The following is a 13022-nucleotide window of genomic DNA, read 5'->3' as shown; positions in this document are numbered from 1 at the left end:
TTTATAAATATCAATAAACGTAATTCACATGTCATATTATTGTATGTGTGTTTGGACCCAATTTTATACCATTGGTCCGTGGTATCAAGGCCGTTAAATGGGTATGGCTCTAGACCGTTAAGATAATTTTGTTGGCATTACTATTGATTTTAATCGTAGTAATTATCTTGAAAATATCCTTAAAACTTGCAGAGATACGCGTAGGATTTTATTGTAGATAATTAAGGGTTTTATCAGGTTGTGGAGAAATTAAAGGAGATTGTACAGCTGACTGCTTGCCAACCCCTTACAATTAATCGGCAGTACAGAGAGTCATGGAAGGCTTGCCATGCAGCTTGATATCTAGTCAGTTGCACAGTTTCATATTTGAATGGATTTGCATGCAGAACCACGTGGAATAATGGGACAAAGGAAAATAATGGTCTTGGATAATGATGACACAAGGAACCTAGTAGGCTAAGCCCTTTTTTTATAGTGTTTTGATGATCATATAAAGCATGGCTACTGATGGGTTTTTGATGAAGAGAAGCCTAGGTGGACTAGAACTGTGATGTGATAAGCCTAGATGGACTTTTATTAGGTTTGAAAAGTCTTGGAACAAATCTCACGCCTCCGTTTGAAGGATATGCCTTGGTTTTTGATATGGATCAATTTCAATTCCATGAATTAGAGTTGCAGTGGAACTCTGCAAAATTATCAAGCCACGTCAAGCATGCATATCTTTATAAATAAGAGTGGTTGTGCAACAACAAGGGACCTTCAACTCAACACACAAACTGCCATGCATAAACCCTTGCTCTACGCGAAACCTCTCAAACATCTTGAGATTTTTATTTTCTTTTTCGCCAACACATCTTCAGTTTGGATAAACAACATTGTGAAGGTAATCGGCGAACATCTTCAGTTTGGATAAACAGCATTGTTGTCATAGAATCAGCCGATCACGGAGCACCTTCAGTTTGGATAAACAGCATTACGTCGAGGCCGACTGGTTATCTATCCAAGTCTCTGTCGAGTAGGATTTTTGAATCCTTATTGGCAGAGGTCATCTTCATTAGCCTGCTCGGCAAAGTGAGGTGATACAAGTTACTACATTCGGCACATTGAAAGCCGAATTTGATATTGAACTTCGCAGAATTAGCAGTATTGTCTTCAGGCTCTAGAATCCGAAGGCCGAGACATGTTCCTTCATCGGCCACAGTCGCAAGATCAAGAAGTCAGTAGCACGCCTAACGCAACATCAACTCATTTTACTCACCGGTCGAGCTTGGCCGTCCAGTTAGCACGCCCCGCACACAACCGAATGACGTAGTTAGCTCATTAGTTACTTGGCCTGAGCGCCACGTAGGCTTGGTAGTTTTTAGGTTCTACAATGTGTTATAAAGAGGTGAAAATATAAGGCTCGTTTAGATGTGCTTTTAAAATAACTGAAAGCGCTTTTGGTGGAAATGTTTTTTGTACCAATCCTTAGTAAAAATACAAGTAAATCCTGAAAAAAGCACTTAAAGTGCTTCTGGAAGAAGCACATAACTGGTGCTTCTTGCATAAAACACTTAAAGTGCTTTTGGTACCCAAAAATATTTTCTGTAAAAACTCTTTCAGCCATCTTAAAAGCACATCCAAACAATTCCATAATTGATATGTCTTACTTTTACAAAGGCTAGTATGTCTTCTTAGTAGATAATGCTTTGCCTTTACAAAAATTTTACTTATACTAATTTTTTTTTTAAATTTTGATTGCCATCATTCATGTAAAGTGTGAGGATTTGAATCCTAGTTTAAGGTTTATAGGACTGGTTTGGGGTTAAGATGATTTTTTTTTAAAGCAGCTTACAAAAAATGGAATTTTAACGAAACACTTTCGATACTGTTTATTTTTAACGAAAATGATATTTTTACTCTAAAAAGTCACTTACAACATCTTTTTGTCAATTTGATTAAAACTTAAAGTTTTTAAACTCCTTTCATTAGTTTTCCTTCCCAAAAAAAAAAAATTGAGATCTGAATCGTGTTTGATAAAAAGGAAGGAAGTTGCATTTTTTCTCTTTTCAAAATTGCGAGTCACCGGCAGCAGAAAGCAGAAGCAGGTCATACCATCCTTCCCTTCAAAGCGCTTATTTTCGTAGCATACCGGTGAACAGTGTTATTTTCTTTAGTGTAATTACTTTTCTTTGGGCCGAAACTCGAAACCTCGTATGAGGTATAAACCTGGCCCAACTACCCTCCAAGCAAACAAGTTGTTGTCAAACTTCAGCTGTGGGCCTTATATCTTGTCCATTTGGTAGCTCCAAACCAGAGTCCAGCTCTATCTTGTGGGCCAAATATTTATATTTTGGAACAAACATTATAAGTAATTTTAAACACATTATTTTCTCTTGGTAATTTCAAGTCTTCAAAATGAGAGAAATATACAAATAATCAAAAGATAAAAATAATAAACGTCTGTAAAAAGTGAAAAATGTGGGTTTGAGATTCTCTTTGGATCTCTGTGTTCAAAGTAGGCAGGCTAACAAATTTGAGCCATTCAAGAAAAAAGAGATTATGACCATTCAAAAATTTTGTTTTTCGTGAGGTGAGCCGGTGAGATGAGCTACTGAAGAATGCATGATTTAAGTTGAGTTGTTCAAATTTTCTGAATTCGACTGCTCTAGACACAAATAAATAAAAGGAGAGGAATTAAACAAAGTCTAGTAAACAAATAAAAGGAGAGGAATTAAATAAAGTCTTTCAAGCATGGATCACGTTTTTAATGGGTCCTCTAGTTGGTGTCCAATTGTCTTGGTAAACGTCGATTTAATTAAGTTTTAAGTCGATTTGAAAAGGTATTGGACAGTAAGACGAAGGTATCAACTATTGACTAAAATAGTTAAAATGGTTATTTAACTTATTTGAACCCTACTTTTTTTACGATATATTAGAAGCGTGAACTATAATATTGTTCGCCTGTAAATTTAGACAATATTGTTTTCCATCAAAATTTCATGATTTTATAATTTAACCACTGATATGCCAACTTATTTGCCAAGACAAAGCTTTGGAACAATCTTAATGGTCATAGTTCAGATTAATAATCCGACAATATAACGTTTTAAAGATGTTAGTAAGTCCAGTTTTCCTGATATGTGATATATAAGAAATAAATAGAAGGATTGGTTGTTGCATATGCAATTAATAGAAGACGAAAGTTTAACCTCCAATTGGGAAAAATCTCGGTTGCATATATTTTCATTACGTATTCAATGTCGACCTTCTTCCTTGATGAACAAGTACTTTCGCTTTCATCCAATTTCCTACGATTTGTCACCATCCATCCCTCACATCTTCACGAGTGATCGTCATGGAATCACATAACTTATCTAATGCATGACATATATATTCTTTGTCGGCACCGCTGACTTCTGTTACCATTTAGCGAGAAATTGCACTTGAACATCTCCATTATGACAATTTAATTACTCAATAATTCACAATTCACAAATATTGTAGTCTATATTGAGGTTTGCAACTTCATTATCCCTCCCTCGCATGTTCACTAGTGATCATCATGGAATCACATAACTTTTCTAATGCATGAAATCTATGTTCTTTTTTACTTCTGTTACCATTTAGCGAGAAATTGCACTTGAACATCTCCATTATGACAATTTAATTACTCAATAATTCACAATTCACAAATATTGTAGTCTATATTGAGGTTTGCAACTTCATCATCCCTCCCTCGCATGTTCACTAGTGATCATCATGGAATCACATAACTTTTCTAATGCATGAAATCTATATTCTTTTTCGGCACCGTTGACTTTTATTACCATTTCACACTGGTGCTGTTGTTGATACTTCAAAAATATGTTATAAAAATTTAGAGAGAAATTGCATTTGAACGAGTGCATCATGACATGTTGTAGAGTTTTACAACAACTTCGTAGCTCCAAAATTCACGGAACATAAATATTGTCGGCTATATTTTAATTTGGGTGTGCAACTTCACCATCCCTCTCTAACCTGTCAACTAGTAGTCATCATGGAATCACATAATTTTTCAATAGCATGCCATCCAAAACCCTTGTCTGCACCATTGATTTTCATTACCATTTCACATTGGAGCTGTTGACGCTCTAAAATTGTCCTATTACATACTACTTTACAAAAATTTATCAAGAATTCTCACTTGAATGACATATTTTAGAGTGTCATAACACCTTAATCACTCCATAATTCACAAATAACAAATATTGTAGTCGATATTTGGCTCATCAATATCCAAATCCATTAATTCGTACATTGACTTTGGAACCATGGTCCTTAATTTGCAGGCCACCGATAAACTAATGGCACTTTAATTGAATTAGAGAAGATCTAGTGAACCCCAAAAAGGCCCGTTAGTTAATTAATTAACTAAAACTAGATTACGATTTCATGAACTTAGCTAGCAAGGATATTTTGTTATCAACATGAACCCATGTACAATTTTTCTACATTCATGGCCGACCCAACATGTGAATTTTTCCCATCTTCCACGTGATCTTTATCATTTGTGCTTTGCGATCAATTTCAATTGAGCATATAAAACATGTGACTGAAAAGAACGAATGGCTGAGAGACGAAGTTGCTTTTCCTATTGCCTTTTGCAACAACCAAGGATCTGTGCTCGATCATATTTTGCCATATTTGGCAATGCAAAGTCGACGAAATGGTCCCTTGAGGTTCTTTTCTGAGCTATTTCTTTCAATAAAGGTTGGATGCTAAAGTTTAGGGTTGATTAAAATTCTCGTCCGATCTGCTATCCAGGACAACCTAATTTTGTTTGTTTCTTATCACTCAACTGTTATTGTAAGGCATAAAACATAAAAGTTGTTAATTAAAAATGGATTAAACTAATATCGCACTAATACGATCTCCCTTGAAGAAGTACGTTGACTAATCATATAAAGCTACCAAAATATCCAAAACGAACTAAACCTGTTAAAATCGCCTTAAGTCATGCCAAGTGGATAAAACCAAAAAAGAATAGAACATAAACATGCTTATAGTTCCTTAATCAAAGTCATCAAATCATTAAAAAAAAGGAAAATGATTATGATAAAAACTAACCATGTTGACCAAAAAAATTACAGAGCCCAGATTATTTATTTAGATCTTGAAAATTATAAAGAAAGCACACTATAATCAAGATTCAAAACTATTTATACTAATTAATATCTCAAACAGTTTAATTACTTTGTATTTCTTCAACAAAAAACAAAATAAAAACAGATTAATTACGATATATTAATTATAAAATATATATGTGATGAGAATTGCCATGTGGTAGCCTGTTGGACTAGTAGATACCATAAAAATATAAGAAATTAGACGAGTATTAATTTGAAGGGAAAATAAAATATGGAGTTTAATAAGGAGCATGTGAAAACTTGCTTGCAGTGGGTGCAAGTTAGGTTCACGTCGAACATCAGTTTTGCATGGCCATGCACAACTCTGGAAAGCCGAGACCAAATCTGACAAGAATAGCTATATTAGCTTTCCACGTGTCGATTTCCCAGCGGTTCATTTTTGCTGTATCAATTGTATCACGGCATGGGTATCTTCATCGTTTTTTCTTCGAATCTTCATGGGCATCACCACTTCCAATTTTCATGTGCAAACTCGTCCTAAATAAAGGTTGTGTGATCAACTCAACTAAATCGAGAAGCTTATTAACATATAAGAACAATCAATATAAGTTTTATAAGCATCTATCTCAATAACCATATTCAATCTCGATACCACAAAAAAAATTTAACATCTAATCGCTAAACATAATGAGGTAAGTAAAAGACGTCAATGACTAGTGACTTAATAGCTACTGATATGTAAGATTTACTCCCTCAATTAACCATTGTCGTACTCTTTTTTATCACCTCGTTCCGTGCAACTAATTTAAATGGTTAATGTCGAACTTTTTTATGTCATGGGAATAATGTACATATGTATATCCCGGTATTCTTGTTTATGCCATATAAGGGAGAAAATTGAAAAGTTTAATTTCCTATTACAAACTAATTAAAATTACTTATATATAAAGACCATATATTTATATTATATATATATTTATATATTTAAGAAAAACATACATATATATTTATGTATTTATATACTAAGTTTTCAAATGGACAAACCTAAGTTTTCATATGAAATCGGTTGTTTAATTACTCTCCATTTAGCAGTTGCATAGACCAGAGATCCTCCATGCTCCAGTAGTTATCATTAGATTGATCAGCAGGCAAAGGAGGAGGATAAGCATCCATATTTGCTTGGTGTGTTGGTGCGGAGTGGGAAATATCCATTGTGTCCACAGTGTTAGAGATTGACACTTGACTTGTGCTTGCTTGATCATTGACCTCAGAGCTTTGTCCTGGTGTAATATTCTCAGCTTGCTTAATGTGCTTTTGAATTCTAGTCCTCCAATAGTTCTTGATTTCGTTATCAGTCCTTCCCGGTAGATGTTTTGCGATTTTCGACCACCTGAGTATTGCAAGAAACACAGTAAAAAAAAAAATTGCAATGGGCCAAAGTTAATAAATGATTGGACAAGTACTTGTACTGGTATAGTAGTTGCTAGCTAAAAAATCCCAGAAGAAAAAAGCTGTCTTAAGCTTAAGTAGAAATAACACTCACTAGAACAACATGAGAAAAGCTGCTATAAACACAACCAATTAACAGCAATAAACCCTAACCCTAAATTATACCTGCAACTTGACCATGGTTGTGCTTTGTGTGGAACTGAATATGTGTGTGTGTGTGTATAAAATAAAACTTTATCTGCAATTAACTATTGGTAAAAATTCCAAGTCATGCATGTTCCATGGGTGAGATTGAAAATCCTACAAGTGCCCGCTGGACTTCTTTTATTTATATATTAGGCAGAGCAGGAGCTGGACTCCTTTTATTTATATATAAGGCAGACCAGGACACAGAAACTTCGTCATTTACATAAACACAGAAACATTTACTTGCCATACGTGTATATTCATATTATATACACAGATCTTACAAACTCCTCCAGTTCATTCGATCTCCAAGTTTCCATGTTCAAACCCCCATTACTTATACCTTGAGCTTCAAAGGGATAGCTCATAATCTTTTTATATATCTAAGGTATTCTGAATGATATTACCAATCCCATTATTCTTTCTAATGGATAATATCATACTTATATATATGTATATATGGTGCCCTTTTGTCCATGAATATTTATCAGGTGAAGGTGTCGAAAAATACTATCCTGATTTGGCAGAAAACTGGGCTAAATGCAGGAGAAAAATTCTTCAAGATAGTACATTCCATTTAACGCACATTAATATTGATCATAATTTAGTGTCCTACCTAACCATGTTCCTAGAATTAGTAACTATCATTTGAGATTTTTAAATCTTTGATTAGTAGTTAAATTATGATTAATTTCTTAGCAGAAAGCTCTCGTTGCGAGCGCTGCCTCCATGTATATTATTAGTTCGATACAAAATACAAGCATCCAAAACAGTATGGTTCACGTCGGCTTCAACCAAAGTAAAAGGTTTTGTCCTTTTCTTCAGAATGAGAGCTAGGGTTGGCATGTGAGAAACTGACAGGGGTTTACCTTTGAATGGAAGGTTTTTATTGCTCCAAATACTTTTTTGGTTGGACTTCACCAAAGTGCCTCTCAATATATATCACAAGTCCAGTCCACCACCACATCTAGTTTGAGGTATTTTTCTTCCCACGTAAACAAACAGTTTCCAAATCTTTAATTTAGTCACAAATGAGGGTTTCAAACTCTGAATTTCTACCCTACTCGTACTGTTCTACTCATTACATCATCTATTCTCACCACAGGGTTTCTCTCAATGATTTATCTCGATAATTTTTTACATTTCATCACTATGATTTTTTTATTTCAGTTCATCTCGATATGGAACAAGTCATAAGAGCGTAATTTAAAAAATAAAAAATAAAAACTTGTTTATTTTTACGCACCCCCCCCCCCCCCCAACCCCCAGGCCCCCCCCACCCCCCCAAAAAAAAAATCAATTTCATGGGTCCATCCAACACAAGAGAATTACATATATATAGGAGAAGCTATGCCACACAGAGTTGTCCTGCAACACACGTGGGAGAGCTTCATTTGGTGGGTTCCAATACATGGAAACCCACTCAACCAACGACTGTTGAAGATGGTACACCAATTATAGATAAGTACCACATTTCAATTTTTTTAAATAAAAGAAAAAAATATGATCAATTACTTGTCCTTCTCAGTAAATTAGCTGGCCTGGAGATATCTAAAATTATTATGGAGAATAAAAAAGGGCTGTAAGCAATAATTAGGATGTTGCCCTTGACACAGATCCAACAATCTGGTATTAATTGGTAATAGTTAAAGGATACGATCACAAGCCTCCAGAAATCCATATATCTTATAACACATCTATGACAAATCGAGGGACAATGCTTAGTGATGAGTAAGAGCAGGTTACATCTAGGATTTGAAACTCTCTAATGTTACCCCAAAAAAAAAATAACGGAGACACAAAAGAACGGTTGAGGCTGAAACATGTAGCAAAGATTTTTCAATCTTCCGGATGGATGAAATTGCTGTAATAGAAGAATATGTATGTAGAATCAAAATGAAGGACAAGAATTGAATTGGGAGTTTTGTAGCCCTAAATACAAAGAAACAGATCTTTCTCAGGATTTTTGCTGTCAAAATTTTGTTGGAAAATAGCAATTAAACCTACTTCATACAAAATTACCTCTCTCTCTCTCGATTAGGTTCAAAACTATTCAAATAGGGCTGCTGACAAGTGATCAAAGCCCTATGAACCAAAAAGAAGAAACCTAGCTACTTAGCCATCCAAATTAAGAAGGTGACGAGGAGAAGTAGAATAGTTGGTCATAAGACTCGCAACTTATCAAATCATATGTATATACCTGTCCTTGTCGTTAAATTATCAGCGTACTTATACACTTACCTTAATGTTTTATATGTGAAAAAAATAGAAAGTGATGATCACCTGTTACCCCATTTTGCATGCAGTTCCATAATCAAAAGTTGTTCCTCAGGAGTGATATTTCCTCTCCGAACATCAGGCCGCAGATAATTCAGCCACCGGAGTCGGCAGCTCTTCCCAGTACGTTTGAGACCTAGTAACATAATATACACCTAGTGACATATTATATAATGTAGTTCTAAATTATTGAATTGTTCTAGCTAGGGTTTGATATATACATATATAGCTAGGAATCAAACATGTTAATTAATTACCAGCAGCTTTGGCTAGGGAGTTCCATACACCTTCACCATGATTTGCAATATAGTTGATGAGAATCAAATCTTCTTCCATGGTCCATGGCCCTTTTCTCACTTCAACATCCTGGGATGAACTATTGAATGGATTTTTATCCATTTTATTTCAGTGTTTGTGCGTTTCTGGAGAGAGAGAGAGAGAGAGAGAGAGAGAGAGAGAGAGAGAGAGAGAGAGAGAGAGGCAGTTAGGCAAGATAATAAGAGATAATGGGTAGCTGGGGGTTCTTATAGAGGGAGAGCAAAATATTTTTTCACAGCAATATTACTGGAGTTAATCAGCATTAGTCTAGAGCTTTTAATCTTAACTCGTTTAATCAGTTATACAAGGATCGATGTATATTATTATTGTCCATGATACATACTTATTTGCATGCATGACTTTCGATTGGTTTGGGTAGAATAAAATCTGTATACAAAAATTTCCATGTATCAGCGAACACAAACACATGCCCTCCTACGTAAGCATAATGTATCCAGAAACATGTGCATGCGTAAGTTTAGGTCATAGAGATATTAATTTTTTAGAAAAAAATAAATTGAAAGGACCATATATACGTGCACACAGATAAGCATTAGGTGTTCAGAGACTCATAGTCCTCAATCACAATAGATTCCATATGAATTTATTGATTTGAAGGTAATTAATTCAACGTTGTTCCGGTCGAACTTAAAGTTATAGGGTTCATTCTTGGGACTCTTGAAACTCGAGAATAAACCGTAATACATGTCAATATATACTGGGGATGATAGAGATATCATCTACTAATAAATTGTAATGCATGTCAATATATATTGGTGATGTTAGAGAGGTAATCTACTTAAATTATATTGTGTAGACCACATGATGTCACAGTTGATGATTAGATTTCTTGTTTAAATCATTAAAGAAAGTATTCAACCATCAACCGCCATATTACGTTGATTACAAAATATGATTTAAAAACATGGTACTCCTGTAGCATTTTCATATATATATATATATATATATATATATATATATATATATAACTATGCCACTTAAACGAAATGAAGTGTGTCGTTAACTCATTGCTCTAGAAATTAATAGGGAGTTTTAACGAAACACTTCCGGTACTGTTTACTTTTAACGAAAAACCACATTTTTACCTTTCCTGGTACTATTCACTTACACATTTATTTGTCATTTTTCATTCAAACTAAAGTTTTTGAAGACTTTTCGTTAGTTTTCCAAAATTAATAATATAGTTTGATGCATGGGTACATGTGCATTATCATTTGGTAATGCTACATTTATCACAGTTTTCATACCACATTTGTCTCATCTCTTCCATATAATTATGGAGTCTATCAGTATGTATATGTGGATCTCATCTCTATTAGATAGTTTGTACAAAATATATGATAAGAATATTATTTTTATTATCTTTTCGATCCTTTCCACCGTTGCATGTGTACGGGAAAACCCACTATATATCATTTTTGACAATTTCTAAAACATTTGATTTATTTCCAACAAAAAGAACATCAGAGATACATATCACTATATCAGTATCAGTTATACATACACACACATGTTTGTGTGCCGGATGCTTGTTCATCATCATCTATATGCAAAGGGGTGTGCTATCCACACATCCCATTTTACTTCTCACACACTCCTTGATAATTTATGTCCTTTGATCTTCTTCAATTCATCCGATCCGACGGTCGAAAATTAAAAAGGTGTGTGAGAAGTAAAATGGGGTGTGTGGATATCACACCCCTATGCAAATTGTGTTATGTTTTTACTCCCTAATTAATTTGATTATTGCGTTAAATAGCTCGCAAAAGTAATTATATGTGGAGTAGTACGTATTACTGTGTGGATAATGCATGCATGTGCGGCACGGTTGGAAATTCTCTGGCAAAGCCAGAAGCTGACGACATGATACCGATCGTCGATTCCACTGTTGCTCAGAGTATCCAACTCTGTTTCTCCATTTTACGTGCATGATACGCACAACTTATACACACACAAATATATACGGTTCCATACTAAAGTCTTTAGTTAATTTCTTCGCGTTCCAATCCCTGTGTTGGGGATTGAGCTCTTAAGCTTCTCACATTGTTTTTTTTTAATAAAGTTAAGGTTCTACTATAAAATTAATTAGTCATATGAAAAGTATTTCCATCTCTTATAAGCACATGGTATTAACATATATAGAACTATGAAAATATGGATGTATGATTGTATGAATGCACTAAAAAAACAGAAGAACTCTAGAGAGAGAAAGGATGAATCTTTGAGAGAGAGACTTTGTATTGATTTCAGACTGAGTGATTACAATGCAGCAAAGTCGGTTACTGTCAACACATGCAAGCTCCCTTCTATCCCCAATGTGAGATTTACTATCGACACGCCCCTTTCTGGCGAAGACAATACAAACTGGGTAGCCAATGACTTTACATGTAGTCCAACCTGCTCTTATACAATGAAAACAATTAAAATTCTACCGTAAAACAAATTGGCCGTGCGGGGACTAATCCAATCTCTTATAAGCTCCCTACTTTCTCTGATGTGGATTAACTCTCAACATCTTTTCTTCTTTTGTAGGGTCGGCTTAAAGGTAAAGGCAGCAGAACCCTAAACCATTTCACACTTTCTTTCTAAATAAAAAACAAAACAATTTTTTTTTCTTTATAGCCGACATTCACCTCTCCCAGACCATGCGTAAAGCGGGAGCCTTGTGCACTGGGTACGACCTTTATTGAAACAAAATTCTTGATTTTTTTTGTATCCTAGAGAGAGAATGTTTAGTCTTTATAAATCTTTATTTTTTTTAATCTTTATTTTTCATTAGTTTAATAAAGAATCTTTAGGTGTGATTATAAGAGTACCTAATTTTTTGGATATGACCTGTACACTACTAAATCTCCGACCGGCCTTTCTTTTTGGTTAGATCTTCTTTTAAGCTGCAAATCACCTAATAGATGGATTTTCTATCCAAATCCAACAACAGTCTTTGGTTGATTTTTCTTTTTAAGTACTACCTATAAAAAGTCCTTATTTAAGCAAATGTCAAAAGTGCTTAACATACTCTTATAATCTCATAGAAATCATGTAAAAATCCTCCGAAACAATACATATAAACTCATCAAAATACACAAATGCAATCAATAAAATTATTTTTATCATCTTCATTGAAATATTTGTGGATATTGCTTTTTACACACCTTTGTTATTGTTTGGCCGTAGATGTTCTTCAATTCATTCGATTCAACAATCGAAAATTGAAAAAATGTGTGAGAAATAAAAATAAATGTTTAGATAACACTACCATATTTTATTGTTACTGCAAGGAAATCAAAGCTACGTTTTTTCGATTTGTACAAGCTAATTAATGTAGATTCGTAGAAAGTCATAAGAGGACAAGTTGGCATTTATCAGTAAGTACAGAAAGTGACTTAAAAATCTATGTTAAATACCTAACTAATGCAATATTAGCCACTCATTACATGACTAAATAAGAAAGTCCTCTTCCCCAATCTCCTTACAAATATGTACTTATAACTTGACAATTCGTGCAAAAGTCATATGGAAGTATACTTGTTATAGAAACCCATATTGCAGGGAGGAGGATTATCTTCCCTCCTAATCTTTCTCCCCTTCCTTATTCCTATCCTACTTGAATAGTTACGGCTAAGCCACATCAACATCTTATATTGATTTTTTTATAGAGAT

The 13022-nt window shown here is 34.3% G+C and overlaps 1 protein-coding gene and 1 long non-coding RNA gene across 3 annotated transcripts; one reads left to right on the top strand and one right to left on the bottom strand.

Annotated features, from left to right (window-relative positions):
* Nucleotides 1-5339: 5339 nt before the first annotated feature.
* On the bottom strand, nt 5340-9516 carry LOC103411334 (MYB-like transcription factor EOBII). Of its 2 annotated transcripts, none has more exons than XM_029107733.2 (4): nt 9281-9516; nt 9030-9159; nt 6156-6501; nt 5340-5648 (listed from the first exon to the last, which is right to left on the bottom strand). In XM_029107733.2, the coding sequence occupies exons 1-3, from the start codon at nt 9420-9422 to the stop codon at nt 6186-6188; spliced, it is 588 nt and encodes a 195-aa protein (XP_028963566.1). In that variant the 5' UTR covers nt 9423-9516; the 3' UTR covers nt 5340-5648; nt 6156-6185. The 2 variants fall into 2 exon arrangements, with proteins under 2 accessions (XP_028963566.1, XP_028963567.1); XM_029107734.2 differs by having other exon boundaries at nt 9030-9178; nt 9281-9419.
* LOC139188002 (uncharacterized) lies at nt 6501-7973 on the top strand. The gene is made up of 2 exons (XR_011571068.1): nt 6501-7134; nt 7449-7973. It is a non-coding gene; the product is annotated as an uncharacterized lncRNA (long non-coding RNA).
* Nucleotides 9517-13022: the final 3506 nt, after the last annotated feature.

The sequence above is a fragment of the Malus domestica genome, chromosome 09 (assembly GCF_042453785.1).
Source record: "Malus domestica chromosome 09, GDT2T_hap1".
NCBI lineage: Eukaryota > Viridiplantae > Streptophyta > Magnoliopsida > Rosales > Rosaceae > Malus > Malus domestica.
The sequence above is the reverse complement of the archived record's forward strand: the minus strand, read 5'-3'. Positions and strand labels throughout refer to the sequence as shown.